This window comes from Rhea americana, unplaced genomic scaffold, assembly GCF_003343005.1.
Source record: "Rhea americana isolate MKP2758 unplaced genomic scaffold, rheAme1 scaffold_62, whole genome shotgun sequence".
Lineage (NCBI taxonomy): Eukaryota > Metazoa > Chordata > Aves > Rheiformes > Rheidae > Rhea > Rhea americana.
In genome coordinates, this window is record NW_028186779.1 from 737,432 (window position 1) to 755,721 (window position 18,290).

The 18,290-nt window shown below is 37.2% G+C and overlaps 1 protein-coding gene across 2 annotated transcripts in view; it reads right to left on the minus strand.

The window, feature by feature from the left end:
* CNTNAP2 (contactin associated protein 2) overlaps positions 1-18,290 on the minus strand; it is a 1,098,090-nt gene that overhangs the window by 624,749 nt on the left and 455,051 nt on the right. For both annotated transcript variants that reach the window (XM_085320206.1, XM_085320205.1), the window contains exon 4: positions 1,045-1,192. In XM_085320206.1, coding sequence (XP_085176332.1) covers positions 1,045-1,192 — 148 coding nt within the window. The remainder of the gene's footprint in view (positions 1-1,044; positions 1,193-18,290) is intronic.

Genomic DNA, 18,290 nt, shown 5'->3' on the forward strand with positions numbered 1-18,290 from the left:
AAACTTCACAAGATCAGTTTCTTTTTGAGTATTAATCAACTTCTAAGAAGAGCCCACAGTTCTTAAGATAATAAATATCCCAGTGTCTTTTTACAAATGTATCTAACACCCGTGAATGCCCTCAGCACTGCACTGCCTTCACCACAGYAAGCTTGATTTGATTTCTCAACTAAATCACTGCAGCTGCCTGAAAATTCTTTGGCAGTTAAGAATGTATTTTTAAAATACRTATTTTGTTGCACGGAAATAAGAGAAATGATGTGGAAATGCTACTACTCTTGGTTCTCATCAGTGTTAAATGAAAGTATCTAGGCTTTGAAGTATCTGTCAAAATCACAATCACTACTGGCATTTTTCTTTTTGATATTTCTAATAGCAAAGGGCACTCATATGCCCTAAGTCACCCAAAGAAGTCAACGGATGATATCTGCAGGACATATGGTCCTACCTAGCTTTATTCTAATTCCTGCCCTGCTTAGAATAAAAACAGAGAAATCTCAAATATGGCCTTCCAGCTAAAATATCTACAAACAAGGATACTGTATAAAAATATATATTTAGAAATAGGGTATCAGACAGCTGTCTGTGCAGGTTTGTAGACTTTATTTAAGCTCTGGCAGGATCAAATGCAAAGAAGGGCATTTAGAAACTGCTCTTAGGTTTCTTAAGACATAATAAATTCTGCCCTTAACTTGAGTAGCCTTTGTGCCACTGCTTATCTAGATTTCAAAAGAAACTCTAAATTCATATAGTAAAAGCAAACCTCTGAAAAACATGTTATATCCTTAAACAATCATGAAGATTAAAAAGAATAATTTCAAAGCAGTATTGTTGTGGATTCCAATGTTGCCTCTCCCACAGAAGAGCAACCTACAAGCTAAGGCTACAATAAATATTTCATGAGACCCTGGGCAACATGATTAGCAGTCATGCAACATCTTAATCTATTTAAGTAAAAAGTACTTTAGTTTTAGATCTAATCTGAGATGTAAAGACAGTTTTATTTAGAAATAAAAAAGGAGGGATAATCACGGAAAGACTTACAGTAAGCGCAGCCGTAGACCTCAATTCTCAGCCCAATCTGGCCCTCTCCATTCCAGTCCAAAGGAACTATACGTACATAGCGAGCAATAACTGGGTGTTGTAAATCATGCCGAACCACACTATCAGAATTTGTATTTCCAGGAAATGCCTAAGAGAAATAAAAATAAAATGATTATATTACATCTATCTCACATGCTATGAAAGTTTCCTGCTATGATGGGAAACATTAGATACGGAGTCCCCTGAGCACCTAGGTTACGCTGAAGTTTGTTCAGTTCTTCCTTTGCTAATGACCAAATGAACAGTTGATTTAAGAACCATTTCACTAGGACCTCATGTCCTCTTTCTGCACAGAAGATAGGCTGAATTCCTGGAAAAGCTGCTGTGAGGTAAGAAAGCAATCCGTTCTGCATAGCTAACCTGTGACGCAGCCATTAAAATGTTAATAAAAGTGTCCCACCCAGAGCAGTCGATCTGTGGATGAAGAAGCCCATCATCAAACAATTAGATTATGTTCTCCAGTCATTTCCCTATACATGTGCCCACTGGAAAAACCTACAACAGACCTGAAACCCCCCCAATGCCTGCAATTTCCAACAGCCCAGAAATCTTCCTTTATTTTTGGTGTATTACCCACTGGGAAGTGGATATCTGGTTTCTGTCATAGGCATAGCTGTCACCTATAGCAAAGTCTATTTTTGATTAATAAAACTTTGGAAGTTAGGAAAGGACACAACAATTCTTTAGTTTTGAAAATCAGTGAAGTAAATAGTGCAAATTCTATGGGTTTTTCTACTTATTGGTAGAACATTTCATAACATCAAGCTCAAAAGTAAACAATACCTCCTAGTTAACATAATATATATTTTTTTCTCTAGTCAGCTTGTGGACAATCCACTTATTCACTGAAGGCAGATGTTAGAAATAAGACTATTCTTTCACCTAACAAACTATTGCTCATTCAGTTAGGCTTAATATTTTCAGAGGAACTCTCACACCTCTTCACAGAAAATTTTCAAAAGAAATTAGTGTCTTGGGACAGTGAATAGAGTAGTCATAAATGAACAGAGAAAAGCTGACCCACTGCAAGAGAGACTCTGAAAATAATCACTCTGTGCATTCTAAAAAAACTATGCTTTAGCTACAGAAAAAAAAAAGTAGAGAAAAAGAGTCAGTATTATCTATCTTTTACCACCTGAATATATCCAAGTAAACTCCAAAAACGTACTCCAGTGKACACTGAAATTAAAAACAAATGAAGGAACAACTGAAGTGTAAGGAATACTTACTGCAAAATCAAGCTATCAAAAATTTGAGAAAAAAATAAAATTCCAGTCGATCCCTTGGATTCAGTTAAAATTATTTTTAATTGTGAGCCCAGATACTAATTATTCCACAAGAATATCCTTAACGAATACCTATTTTGCTTAGTGCCCAGTAGATCTGGTTGGTGGTTCCCTTCCTCGCTTACGTGCAAAAATGATGACATATGAGAATGGCTACTTTCTCCTTCGTTTTCCTGTAGTGCAGGGATTCACATGCTAGATGATGCCACCCCTCACATCATTGTACACCTCTTAAAATACATTAGTTAATGTCTAGGAAGCACTTGAATATTCAAGTAGTAAGTGTTTATGAGGAAATTAATAGTTCTGTCTTCCGAGCTGACTAGCATACAAATATAACAAAGGACACGAGACAGGGCACGACGAGGAGAAGAAATCCTGTTGAACAGCTGTCTGTACCCTAAGTCCTGTTCTAGGAAACAGAACTTCAGGCGGTGAATAAAGAAGTCAATCCGTAGAAAAACAAAGTAGTGTGTGAGCATACAGGATAATGCTCCGCATTACAAGAACAACTTCTCTTTGGGCATGTCCTAAATTTTTAATCCTTAGCACAACCTTAACAAAACTCTCTTAACGTAGCGCTTTTAATTCACTAGAAGTATTAGAGGGAAGGAAGAGTACAGACAGGCATGATATTGTGTATATCATTTGATTAAATGATGGGTAAGTCTGATTCTTAAAATAAGAATGACTTTCTGTATCTCTTCAAACTTGGTACTCTGACATACAGTTTACTGAGGTTTTYTTGGTTTTGTTTTTTATCAGAAAGATTTAGGGCTAAACCAGCAAATGTTTGCTATTTTGAGGGTTTCTATTGATATAAGATCCAGTAACATTTGCTGGATGAGATACAGAGACACAGGCAGTGGAGAAAAAGGCAGCCTGGGGTGTCATCAGTTTCTCAGATAATTAAAATGCATTTTATTTAGTTTCCAGTAGAACAATATCCTTTTAAATGTAGCCTTCATTTAGATAAATGTGGTACAGTAATACACGCTCTGTGGAGAATGCAAACATCAGAGCAAAATCCATCATTGCAGGGCTGAAAAATCAATTTACAGGAGCTAGTGAATTATGTACTATTGCTGTTAAATCTGCTTTTCTGACTGAGATTTGTGCATGGGCTCAGAAAGGCAGGTTTTCATTAAAATTTGAGTTTATACAATTTGCAAGGCCCCACGTTTGCCAAGGTTAACAAACAATAAGATTTAAAAGTATAATTTAGACCTACATTATGGTGGAGATTTTTTWAAAAGGAGGTGAGTGTCTGACTGTACAAGATAGAACTGTACAATAACAAAACCCCCTTAACAAAACTGTTTTTCAGGAAAAGGTGGAAATACCCCTATAAACTTCTCAAGTTGTCCATGTTTTTAATCTCACAACCTCACTAAGTCAGTGTTGCCAGAAACGTGCTCTTCAGGAGTAACAGGGTTTTTCTTCAACCCAAAGGAGAATGACTAGGATGGTTCACTTGGTGGTAAGATAAGTAGAATCATCTCATCAGTCCAGCTCCTGAACCCTCTATTCTACCAGCTGTTGCTCTTCTTATATCAGATCCAAACTTCCTTATTTTTTTTACATTTCAGCTCACATTGCAGTGAAGAGGTTGGGAATGTCGAGAGTTGCAACCACTCTTCCCCCAGCCAATCCTCGGCAGGGAGGCAAGGCAGTAAGAGTGAAGAAAGGCAACAAAACTTGCCTCTAGATTCTGCATAGTTTATGTAGCAAACATCCCAAGAATGTTACTTAAGTCTCACAAAAGTGTTCAGTTTTCTGTAAAAGAACAATTTTGCAATACTGTTTGGTATCCTACTTTATATATACAAGTCCATTAACAAACTTGATTTTGAGAAAATGCTGTTATTATAAAAGATTAAAAAGAAATTCTTAGCATTGCAAAATTATCTCTGAAAGACAGAGGCTCAAGATTGTATGAGAAGTAGTGTCGGAAGCGAACAAACAAGGAAGTTTTTATACTTTAACCACTGAGGTAAAGAATAGAAGAATGTTGGACAGATACTCAGCCAAATGATGTCTGCAATTTTTAAACCTTTAGTGAAGCAGAAAAAAACCCTGCACTTCACTTTAAAAACCTACCATTTCATATTCTGCCCCACATATGCTAGAGAACCTAATTTGCTTCAGGTGCAAATTAATTTTTTACTTTATCACTTTTTTTTCACCTGATTTAATTAATTCAGATGAAGAATTCTCCATCCAAATTAATGACTTACTCAGGGACAAATATTAAAACTACTTCAACGTATGCTCTTTCTATGGGGATGTAGAAGTAGGGTGGTGCATGGATGACATTTTTTTTCCATTAAAACAGGAAGACGGACAATTTCTTTCATGGTAATTTTTTTTCATTAGTTTAATTATATACTTACTATTACATTTCTTGACAGTTATGCTTTGTCATTGGCCTTTTAAACACAGGAGGGAATAATTTATGGGTCTGAACTAATGAAAAAAATCTAATCTTCTAGCTGCATTCACAACAACTGTGAAAACACAATAAAGAGTCTATGTTCCATGATATTATAGCTCTATAAATGACTCTTGTACTCAGAAACAGGGCTTGTATACAGAGCTAACATTAAGAAGTATGGCATTATGAAATATATAAACATCCATAGGTAGACACAGCTATGTTTTCTTTGATGATCCTAAGGTGAATTAAGCATAGAACTGGTTAAACCTTAAAATTCTTATTTTATAGAAAATCCTGAATATTCCAAAACATTTACAAACATTTCCAATTTCCAAAACAAATGCTGTTCCAAAAATCAGACTGATTATAAATTTGACAAGCTGACCAGTTTGTGGATGGCTGTCAGCCTTCTGCCTGCATGACAAAGAAAATCTGGAAAACGTTGCCCTTTACTGGAGTTCTCAAAACTTGCGCCCCATCAGGGAGCAGGTAGGTGTCAGGAGCTCTTGGCTGACAGTGCTGTAGAAGGGCAGCCCATAGGGTCCTACGCCAGGTGACTGAAATCTGGATTACGGTTCAATAAGATCAAGATGTTTCAGCGAAGCACTTGCATTTCACCACATCACCATTTTCCAAAAAAATGTAACTTCATAAAAAAATTGAGTCACGCTCTAGTTAAACACCTTGCACCTGCTTAATCACTTCTCTGCTAGATACCTTTGAAAATCCAGCCCAAACATACAAGGTAAACTGAAACAGCACAACTGGAAGGACTGGATACCGGAAAGTGTTATGAGATTGACTTCAAGGAGGAAGGGAAAAGAGGAGAAGAAAAAAATAGTAAGAAAACTAGTTGGAGAGAAAAATAGCACATAAACTGGAAAAAAAAGGAATAAGTCAGAAAGTGACTGATTAAAAATTGGTCAGTTTCAGCTTAGTTTTGAGACATTCCTATATTTTCAGACCCTAAAGATGTGTGGAGTAGAAATGGGGGATAGGAAGTGGTATTTTCTTCCTCAAAGAACCAGTTCTTCATGCTGCCTGTTGAACAGCGCGATCAGTAACGCTGCAGCTTGCGCACTCTAATTCTTTCTGAAAAGTAACAAGCACGTCCTTAGCGAGCCAGCTTTTCTATGGCATCCTTCATGATCATCTCACACAGAGAGAAAAGCAATACCTATATACAGTTAAAAGTTATAGTTAAAAAGTATTTTCCTTATCCTGAATTAAGAAACCCCCCAACAGTACCAACAACAGATGCCAGATCTCATCTTTGAGACTCGTGGCTATGAAATGACCAGAGCTCCTAAAARCTCAGGATTAACGTGGGAATAGATTAACACTCTACTGCTGCTGCTATTYGGTGCTAATAGGAAGTCACTGAACCCAGTTGTACTACCACTAATATGCAAAAAGTCCCACTTTCAGTACAACTATAAAGAACCTTACCTCAGCCACATCTCGGATAAGCAAGTTACGCAGGTATACCACTGATTTCTGAGGAACTACTCACATATTGGAGGTTAGGAACTTGGTTTAGTTGAAAAACACAATATAAGGACTACAGTTATTTCCACTACTTAAAAAGACAGAAATCAGAAAAGTAGGCTACTTAAGACAGAAGAGCCCCCGAGATGCTTCTGCTCTCATCATACCACTTCAAGGGCCTTTAAATACAATATACAAACAAAGATCACCAAATCTATCAATCTTCTAATTTAATTTCCACCGAGAAATAGGTATTTGCTATGCATCTTGTAACTGATTTGTTAATAACACAATTCCTGTACAATCTKGTGCTGAATATGTGAATGGGCATGCATGCATCTTTCTTGTTTGTCAGTGCTTCCTCTCAACTTTGGAGCTCACTGTCCAGTTTCAATCATATTTGATGAAGAGATAGAGATCTGAATATATCATGGGTTTTTTTAAGGATTGGGAGAAAAAAGGTGGCCAATTAACAGTTATGCATCTAGCAACTGTCTTTCAACGCATCTGAATACAAATACTCAGTGCTCAAAATATTTCCTAGAATTTTTGAAATAGAATCGTATYTTTTATCACTCCATTAAATTCTCTATTAAATCTTAGGAGGTTTATTTTCAGGCCCTGATTCTGTCTTTGTATGCTAGAAACATATTAGAATCATGTATGTATCATAATTATATGTACAATTTAACGTGGTTACCACTGCATCCAAAGAGTGGTCATGATGAAGTCAATAACATGCAGGCTCTATTTGCTGCATTTTACCCTTTCACATCTCCAAGCAAAATCAAGTGATTCATCAACATAAAATTATTGATCTTATAGCATAATATGCTAACATTTTCTAAGCTCTGCTTAACCATTGTTCGACTTGATCTTGTTTAGAGGGATGATTAGTTTTCATTACTTTAACAGGAGCCTCAAGAAATCTTTAAGGGTTATTCTGTTCAGAGATAGCTCCTACTGATTTGCTTTGTTCACAATTCCTAGCTGAAGTTTTTGAAAGTTGAGGACAGAGAATTGGAGAACATCTGAGAGTAACTGCATATGTGCACAGACTGGTTTTTGTTTGTTTGTTTCCCAAATCCACTTAACCCTCTTGTTCCCATAGACTTTAGCTCAATGCATTTTTACTTTAGGGGATATTATGGATGGCAGCACAGCAGAAGTAGTAACAGGCTTCTCCAGATCCAGAAACTGAATCCTGGCAATGGGCAAAACAGCTCACTAGAAAATATCTGATTCCCTTCTTTTATGTTTTACCAAACATAAAAGATGACAAATTTCCAGTACTTCTATTCACAAAATCAGCCGATACTTTAAAGACCTGCCTGAGGAACAGATTTCAACCCCTCTGGTGAACCACAGAGGGTTTGAAAGGATGACAACACATGATGAGATTTTCCAGTCTGTTTTTTTTTTAAAACAAAAGACAACAAAAAAAAACACTAAAATATACATCAAATATATTCAAACAACATTAAGGTTGAGAAGTCCAGCCCTGAAAGGTTAGAACTAGTGTTTCCTGGACAGGTATTCCTGAGGATATTCTTAACRTATTCCTAAATTACATTATGACATTGGTTTATTGCCATATCAGATACTATTTATTCCCTAGAGATCTATGCTATTACAAAACTGGAAGAGACTACCGTAATTATACAATCTTAAAAAGCAGAGATTGCAGTAGCTCCTGCAGTTTTTTCATTTTGAGTATTTTGAACATTTGTTTGAGCAACGGGGGTTAGGTTTAGCTCAGTTGGCTAGAGGGTGGTGCTAATAATGCCAAGGTCATGGGCTCGATCCCTGTATGGGCCACTCGCTTGATGGTTAGACTAGATGATCTCCAGAGGTCCCTTCCAACCCTACCAATTCCGTGATTCTAAATATCAACAGCAATAGATGAGCTTGATTTGGAAATGTTTGCTGATGAAAATCTACCCTTGCCTTTCCCCAGATTTAAGATCCAGTATTTACACCTCAATCAAATTTATCCCAATACAACCTACCAGCTAGAAAATCATATTAAAACTTTGCTGTCTAGATCAAATGTTTGCTGTTGTCAACATTTTCTTACCACGTGGGGGAATAGTGGTTAATTTGCTTTCGGTCTGAAATAAACTAAATGGATTTTTAGCTCTCAGACAATTGGCTTATTCAGGACATTGGCACTTCAGGGAGGACTCAGGGTTGCATAATGAGTAAGACTGTTAYTTTTAAGATCTCCTATATAATTTACCTGAGAAACAGCAACATGCCTAGTGTTCAAGCCAGTGGGCTGCCAGATGAGCAAGGACTGTCTAAAATGAAGACAGCAGCCCTGTAGCACAGGATCTGGCTTCTGCTTGCGATGCCCCAGTGGTCCAGGTGACACTAGACAAGTAAGTTGCAGCAAACTTTTCAGTGGTACGTAGTGTACATTCCCAGGCACCCAAAATGAATGAGTACTTTTGACTTAATCTGTCAGTGTCTTGGTTCCTCATATAAAAGAGGGAATAAAAATCCATTCATTTTATGGGGTTGTAAAAATAAAATAATACTTATTAAGCAGTTAGTCAAGTATTCACATAGGCGCCTAAATTAGGAGACTAAGCTTTTTGTGGTCACTGAAGCAAAGTGGGAGATAGGAACTGAATTAAAAGCTTGCCACTCTTCACTGACTACACAGTAAAACATAAATTTTCCTGGGTGTAATATAAATGTATTCTACAAAATGGAGAATATAATCCACAACATAGTTCTAAGAGTTGCCAAGTGATTGATACTTTTTGAAAGAAAAAGAATACAGAAACAAGTGTGAAATGATTACAGATGCAGAATAAACCCTGCATTTCTCACCAGGAATTATGAGGTTGCGTTCATTAAAAGACAAAAATTACTTTTTCTACACCTACCTCTGCAGAGAGGGAGAGATGGAAAGAATGCTTTTGCAAACGTACCAAATGCAATTGCAGTCGTTATTGAAACCACAACAGGCCTCTGACCACCGGCTGCTGGGCTACGGGGCAGGAGCAAGTGGCATGAGACCTCGACTGGAGAAGAGGAGCAAGCACAGATGTACTCACTGTGGTCCTTGCTTTGCTTTCCTCTAGTACAATTTTCTCTGCCCTTGTTAGAAGCCTTGTAACTTCAGTTTATAGCTATATTGTAACTTCAGTTTATAGCTATAAATCAAAATGATCATTCTTGCTGTTTTACTGTTCTCCCTTTCTGAGTGATAAGGAGATTAGTGTGGTCAATTTTAAAGATAAACAGTTCTCAGAGATGAGCTAACATCCTTATGTGAAATCATACAAATGTCCAAAGATTACTTATCAGATTGGTTTAATTCCACCCAGACTAGTACAGTCTAAAGAAACAACCCTTTACCAGAATGTGCGTCATGTATGAAGCAGTCTGTCACAGGAATACATTCGTGAACCGCGCTGCAGAAAAGAACGGGGCATTAAGTCTCGTTATGGTTTATTAAATACTGGAAGATTGAAGTTACTGTTTTATATTGAGATAACAATGAATAGACTTTGAAGGCAAAAAATTAAACAATAAAGTGCCTTTTTCCAGTATATTTTCAGTATCTGTTTAATGCTGAGATTCCGGTAAGTCACTAATAGTATTACAGTAATCTGTAACTCAGATGGGCTTCTCAATAATGAGAAGCGAGACTGCATAACAACAAAATAATAAGCTGTTTTTGAAACATGTCCAGCTGTCTTTAAAACATATTAAAATATTTAAAATACATTAAAAATAACAGAAACCTGAAAAGCATGCCTCTGAAATCATCTTACATCTTTTTTTTTGTTTTGTTTTTGCACATTTCTCAGTTGTGATTTTTATGAAAAGAAAACAATGAATGTATAATATTAAAGCAGAAATTATCAGGTAATGTCTAGAGAAAAGAGGGGAAAAAAGGAAAATTATTACTACAGCTATTTAACATTCTAATGAACGCCTTGGTTTGGAAGAGAATAGAAGAAAATGGGAGAAAATAAAAATAGCATACCTACAATGCTGTGCACGCACTAAAGTCCACAGTTCCAAAGGTTGGTGAGGTTACCAAAGGTTATTAGGACACAGAAAAGCCTTGGCCACTTTTCCCCCTATTTGCCCTCAGCAAAGCCCCTGCCCTGACAATCACTGCCTTAAATCAAAGTCCTAACCAGTACGATCTTCATGATGGAAAGCAGCTCTTTGACCAGGAGATAAGCAAAAGATTATAAACCTAATGTAAATATGGAAAAGATCMATTAAAAGAAAGTGTATCTTTTCTAAAACTCAGAACAAGGCTAAATGAGGTCTGAGGTCAAAGAATCCAAAGAAAAACTGCAGGCAAACACAARTCTCCTGTCTCAGGAAGAATACTTGGAGTAAGACACTGCAGAATAATCCTTTTAAACTGATCAAACCAATATTATTGAGAAATTCCCAGAGGCAGAATTACRTTCCTTGGCAGTTTTAAAACATGCTCACCTGTCCTTCACCTTGCACTTAGAAATTGCTCAATTTCCTAGGGAAAGGACAGTGCTGTTTTTGAAAAATTAYGAAAAGTGTTGCAAGACTATTTTTTAACGGGATGTGCAAAGCAATATGAGAACAGTTACAAGTTACCTCTTTCCTAAGGGATGTCCTTCAGGTAACTTCTTATTAAGGATCATCTAAATTTTGTTTTGCTACAATGTGAACTACAGAAGGATGTGGGGGGGACTGCAGAATATTTTGTCTCTGCTTTAAACCACTGGTTTAGACATGGTGAAAGGGTCGCTTACCCTTCACACAGAAAATGCCCAATACCCACATCAGAAATTAAGAGTATGAAGTAATCTGCAGTTGGAGACATTGAAAATTTAACAGACCRTTAAATGTCTTAAAAAAGCAGACAACAATAGAAAGATACTGAAGGAGCTATTTTTGTTCTAAGATATAGAATGTTATTTCATCTGATTATTACCTAGCCAACTTTATTCTTTCAGGAGTTCTTTCAGAGGTTATTTCTTCCTTTGACAGAGATAACACGTCTCCGTAATTTCCCTATAATGCTGTTTCATGCTTGTTTACGTCAAGCACACTGTTTGGGGGATTCAGAAGTTATGAAACTGATTGAATAGCCATCTTYTAGGTCAAATGCCGTCAAGCAAGCATCAACATCTGAAATACAAGGAGTTCTGTATGTTGGAAACCTTGCTGAATAACTAGCAAAGGTGAATCCGTTTAAAGAAAGAAAGGAAGAGGGRAGGATTTTTAATTTTTTTGATCACCCAACTGTGTGCTTTCCTTATACACCAAATGACTTAAACTGTTATGTTATATCATCGTGGAGAAATTAAAGRCATTTAAAAAATCCCTAGTGGTTCTGGAGCTCCACTAATTTAGCTTTATTCATAGGGACTGGGTTAACCGTTGGGAGACTAATTTYGCCTCATCTCTCCAAGGGTAATAAATTGCGAATAGCTATGCCCCACTGGTGCTGGGGTTACCAGAACAACTCCTCAGCGTCCTTGCTCCGTAGAAGTTTCAATTTGCAGCAGAAGGCCCTTAAAGAAGATGGTTTAGTTCAATTTCTTCTCCACTCTCCTGTGCAAAGAGATTATCCAACAGAATACGGACTGTAGAAAAAGGTTTTTTTCTACTTCTAGCAACTTTTAACTTCCCCCAAGCAACCAACCTCACCTTCTTTAGCAAAATTGAAGCAATAAACCAAGTTTCCAGTTATTAATTGCATACAGAAAATAACTGGGGGGGGGAGGGGAGCAAGGGAAGGGGAAGAGGAAAAAAAGCAGCCTAAACAACAGTCCCTTAACTTATGTTGTCTCTCAAAGTTTTATCCCAAATGCATCATTTTTTTTTAATCTTTGTGAATCATTTGCTGTATTTATTGTACCAAGGCATCCATTTGGGCACAGCAAAGCAAAGCAAAAATTTCACATAAAGCCAAGTATCTCAAGAACTCTACTTTGATTTCAGATGTACCTAACATCTTTGTTCAACTTGTACTGGCCACTTGGGAAAACTAATCCTCAGCCTCTACAACATGGAATTGTTTTAATGGAGGCGGGGAGAGGGGAACACCTATACAATAAATTTCATTTTTGTAGCAGATGACTCATCCCTTTCAGGTACTTTTCACATTTATTAATGAATGCACTATAAAAAACAAGCATAGTGAGAAGGTCATCATAAAAAGAAGGCTGTAATGGACTGATATAAAAGTTGATAAATTATTTAATTATTGTTACCATGTCTAATTTTCTTAAGTCCCTCAGCACTGTCACAAAATAGTGGCAAAGCACTAGAAGAAAAGAACAAAACCAATCTAGTAAACCTATGTTTTGCATTTGGTTCTGCCACCCTCCATAACCCTAAATGATAACATGCAGGGATTTATCTAAGCAAAGCAGCACAGCTCAGGAGAAAGGAAGGAAGATTCACAGTGGAAGGTTTGTGGATTTGGGTTCACATCTGAGGGCCAGGGAACTTGAATACAGGGTGCCCTCAGGCAGATTACTTCCTTCTTTCTTCTTTTACTCCTTCATCACTATTTCACAACATGGAAGCCTACTCAAAAGATGTGAGACTAGACATACAAAAGCTTCATATTTGAAGATCATCCAATCTAATTAATTACCCAAGAAAAAAAAAGGTATAACTAGTCTTGGAGTCTGGATATCCTGATTTCTTTCTTAATCACAGCATCTCTTTTTCCTTAAACTTTATATTTTCTTCTCTTTATTTTTAAATATAAATACCATAAATGTTAAAAATGCTTTACAGAATAGATCTAATCAATACAAACATAATACATACRATCAATGAAAGCCAAGAATGACTTTGTTTTATATTTTGTAAATACAAAGGAAAATTAGTTTGTACCAAAGTTTAGTGACCTAGATGCATAACAATAGAAAGGAAAAGAAGACTGAAAATGCAAAGCAATGTTAGTCATTAAAAAAAGACCTAATGGAACTGGCTATTTACTATGTATATTAAGATTTGTAGAAACTAAAATATAAACAYGTAGTTTAGCTACAGTAGTGCTAGCTGTGAGGAGAACAGATTCTCTCATCCCACCGTAGCTCACTGTAGTTTCTCATATGCTTGCTTATCATAACCTGCTCCCAGATATATCTGCTCTTTGTTGATGTGCATTATCCCGTCACCTAAATTCCAAGAGACACAACTGTGTCTTATTATTGCTAGATCCTCCCCACCCACATGCTGGATTTTTTTTTAACCAATAGATGGAAGACAATTCATAAGAAGAACTGTAAAATGATTTAATGGCCTAATTTGCATGCAACAGAAACTTCCTAAATTTAATTTTAAGCTGTGTTGTAAATCTTAGGGGAATGAACATTTAGAGTTAATTGATCACCAGTTGTTTGCAAGTCACTTTTTTTCCACAGAGCAYGGGGAATTTTATCTGAGTCAGATATTTATTTATTTTTGGCCTGGGAGCATGCTTCCCTGAAAAAGGAAGCAGTGAAATTTTGATTTTTGTCTGCTTTATTGCAGGCTCTTGATCATATCAATGAGTAGCAGTGAGAGCCTTTATCAGAACAGAATAAAGAGCAAGGAAAAGTTAGATGTCAACAGAGCAGACCCCTGCCTTAATAGCTTCATATGTTATTCTAGTGGGGTARAAACAGAAGATGGAAAGAAAGATCTTTATTCCTGTGGCCTGCCACTTGCTCTGCATTATGAACTTCCCAGTGGATTTTCAGCAGTACAAGAGAAACAACATGCAGTTTTCTGCCTGTGCAAAGGCCAATGAACCTCAGAARAAGTTCGGTGGATATACAGTGAATTTTCTTGTCATACTCTTTTTTTTCCTTCAACATGTATCATCTGGACATTGCCATCTTCCAGGACTGGCAAGTGTTTTTACTATCACCAGCATTTTCAGCGAAGACTCCAGGATCTTCACTATTGATATGTTGCTCTTTACTACTCTGGTGCATATCCCTGTCCCTGCAACGAATATAAAATAGAAACCAACACTACTCTCTGTGGATATGTTTAGGCAAGAAGAGTGGGAAGGCCAAGGAACAGCGAAAGATGGTGGCTAACCTAGTTACTTGAGAGTATTTTGAAACAACGTCCGTAAGTGTTTAGAGCAAACGTGGTGCTCTTCAGAAGGAAGGAGCCACAAGAGCGTTGCTCTCCTTCTCTGCGGTACTGAGGCAGGTACCTGCAGCACAGAGCTGTACAGTGGTTTGATAAAGCTCTGTAAATACTTGCAGTAGTACAAGTGCCAAAGCCAGGACCCTGACGGCTGGAGTGATGTTTTGTTGCTTACTCACTGTTTGAACTTAGACTGACAACCCAGTGTCTCTGAGGCTTGTCTGGTCTGTAGAACGGAGATAATATTCTCAGAAGTGTTTTCTGAGAATTAATTAGCTATTATTTATGCACAAATCAAAAAAAAAGAAAAAGTCAATGCACCTTGTTTTTCACATCTCTGCTCACTTAACAAATCAAATGACAGAGACTCATTGACTTTTATGGCCAAAAGGGAGCATTATGATAATCCAGTCTGGCCTTCAGTACACACAGACKGCAGACTCCTATGCAGTCATTCAAGTAATGAGCTCTCAGGCTGAGCTATAGTGCAACTTTTACAAGGTCATGCAGTCTTGATTCTTAAGACTGAAAATGATGGAGAATCTATCACAGCTCTCAGGAGGCTGCTCCAATGGCTAATTGTGTTCAGTGTTAAAAATATTCCTTATTTCTACTCAGGCTGTCTGGTTTGAGCCTCCAGTCACTGGGTCTCATTATGTCTTTTGCTCTGTATTAAAGAATGTTTTATTATCACGAGTAACTTCTCCTGTACAAGTACTGGGCAAACTGGGATTAGATAATAATTATGCTTCTATAACACCAAAATATCAGATAGTTAAGACAAAGTAATAGTTTGTGATACCAACCAATGATACCTTGAATTTTTGTGACTCAGAAAGAACTTCAGCCAGCACTGAAACAGGTTACAGAATGCCGAAGTGATGCTGCCTGGCAGAATCTGTACAGGTATGCTTTTAAAGACATTAGTTCATATTTTGTTATTTTTTTTCCTCCATCCCTGGTGCATATTCAAACCAGACTAAAGTAACAGCATGGATTTCCATTCATCTTTTGTTAAATTCCTTTTCTTACTGTGTCACCATCTTAAATGTCTGGATCCAATCCCTTCTTAAACAGGATCACTGAAATGTTTCCAATTACTGCTCATATTATATTTTATCATCTATCTGGGATTGCTATATTGTATTGCAGCAGAAAACTTTCAAGCAGTCTCCACTATGCTTCATATAAATTCAGCTGTGACTTAACTCACAATGACACAGGCAATGCAATAACACAGTAACCAATATTTCCATTTTAAAATTGTCTTGCCTCTTTTAGTAAAATACTATCAGTTCAGGTAATCTGTGTGCAATCCAAATGGCTCAGAATAACTCTGGTACAAATGTTAAATAGCTGTCATATAAATATACCAGAATGCATGGTGAATATCCAGCTTTTGGGAAGAATGTCACAGAAGTTCAATGCATCTTTGAGTAAGGATGCTTTTTTTTTTTTTTTTCCCCAAACAGCCCATTTTATACTTACACATACACAACACAATTGTTTAGCCTTGTTAGTCTAAGCTTGCTTAGGGAAGAATAATACATTTTAGATGGAGAGGAAAGCAAGTTGGAGAGAAAGCAGCAGTGATATATCCTTGTTTTCAGCAGCTTTTCATAAATTCTCTTGGGAAGCCAACTGAGTTTCATTGAAGGGAATGAATCAATGGTCCTTCATAAAGAGAAAATCAATTAGAAAGTCATTACCTGAAAATTAGCACTCAAAAAACAAAATTCCATTTTAAAGCCAATTAGACTATATGTCAGTACTAAGTTGAATTGCACTTGCATTGATGTATGCAAAATGATGAACATCCTCCATCTGTAAGGAATGTAGAGAGTGAAAAATTAAAGAACACRTTTGTAGATACTATTGAATTTATTTTTGCAAGCTATCCAGAGCAGCAGGTGAATATACTGGGCTTTATAATAGCTTTACATTGTATTTCTCAAGTGTTATTATTGGAATTATAGCACTTCAAGAAACCTCAATTTTGCTTGTCATCATATCAATGGGTAGGAAGACACAATTGCTATCGTGAAAAGTGGAGAGAGGGCTGAAGGTAGACTAAGTACTCCACTAGCTGCTTTCTCCCAATAGCTTGCCATAGTCCTGACATGATTTGTGTTTTGGAAGGGCAAACAGTGCTAGAAATTTGAAAAAGAGCACCTCTTAGAAGAGCTAAAATCTGTCCCTGGGGCTGTCATGGGCCAATCAGTTCTACTTGTCTCCTGAACTCCAGGAGTTGGGCTAACCCATCATAAATGGTTCTGCAGCTCAGGGCTGGGAGCTCCAGCCCTGGAAAGGGCCGGGTGCCCCTCACCCTAGGGTCTGCTCTGAGCAGCAAGAGGCAGCAGGAACATCTTCCTGCAGCTTCCAGAGCCAGAGCAGCAGCCAGGGAAGCTTGCACAGCCACATCATACTGTTTTTGCAGGGATGGAGGAACACTCCGCTCACATCTGCCAGTAGAGATGCAACCTTGAATATCAAAGATGAAAGCAGAGGAAACAAGACTCAGAAGCTTGAATTCATTACAGAAGATAAGCAGATCTTAAATGTGTACTTAATATTGTGCATGCTCTGAAGTATCATTAGCTTAAATAGCTAAAACGTATATGCCATCTTGATCAGAGATGCTTTCCTCAGTTGGAGGACTGAGGACTTATCTTCGAGGGCTCAATTTGGACGCTAAATTGAAGTGCCTACTGCCATCTGAGATGCGCTAGAATAACTGAGACATCTTCATCAGCCAAGCAGATGTGACACTGGAGCTGTAGGAGGTCTAAGAGGAGCCAACAGTGGGTGGCCAGCAGCATGCTGTTGGTGGTGGTGGTGGGGGGGTTTCAGCTGGAGCTAGATCCTTAAATTCAGGAACCAGAATTGTACCCTAGATGCCTAGTGCATATCTGTCTGACTATGATTAAACATGCTTAAATGTTACCTACTTATCTTCTAGCACCATAAACACAGTTCAGAGACTAGCTACCTAAATGTACTGATAGCAGTTATTTGTACATTAGAAATCAGGTATTGTAGGCCACAGGAACATACAGAATAGAAAGGTCATATATAAATTTACAGAAAAAAAACARGAATACTAACTTTTTTTTTTTTTTTTTTTTTTTTTGTCTTTAGATTCAGTGATGACAGAAGAGTAGAGCTTGAGAACAAAAAAAGAGAAAATCCTATTAGATTACATTTACCGGGGAACTTTTGCTTTGGATCCACAAATTAATCATTGTATTTGGTTTTACAGAGTCAAGTAACATGGCTCAAAGCACTTTGCAATCCATCCTTAATTCCAAAATGCAGCACAACAAGGCTTATCATTTTAAAATGCTGACCCAGATCTATGGAGTGGTACAAAAAGAGAAAAATAGAAAAGTTACACATAAAAAATGAATGAAAATAATACACAATGAACGTGTTCAGTAAATTTGAGGCTCTTACCAAATTACTATATTCGGGGAAACCAGAACCAATGCACACTATTTTCTTATTGTCCTTAATTTAATCAATATCTAACAAGACCTATTTTTAATCTAAAAATGGTAACATGGTATATTTTTATACTACCTTTTCACAAGTGATAAAAGRCARTGATTAAATCAAAATAGACTATAGAAGTCAGATATTAATGTAACATAGATGACAGGTATTAAAGAGGATATATGAAAAGTTTTCATAGAWTCACAGAATSRGTAAGGTTGGAAGGGACCTCTGGAGATCATGCAAGTCCAACCTCCCCACTCAGCAGGGTCACCTAGAGCRTGTTAGACAGGGCTGCATCCAKGTGGGYCTTGAAGATCTCCAGCGAAGGAGACTCCACAACCTCTCTGGGCAACMTGTCTTTT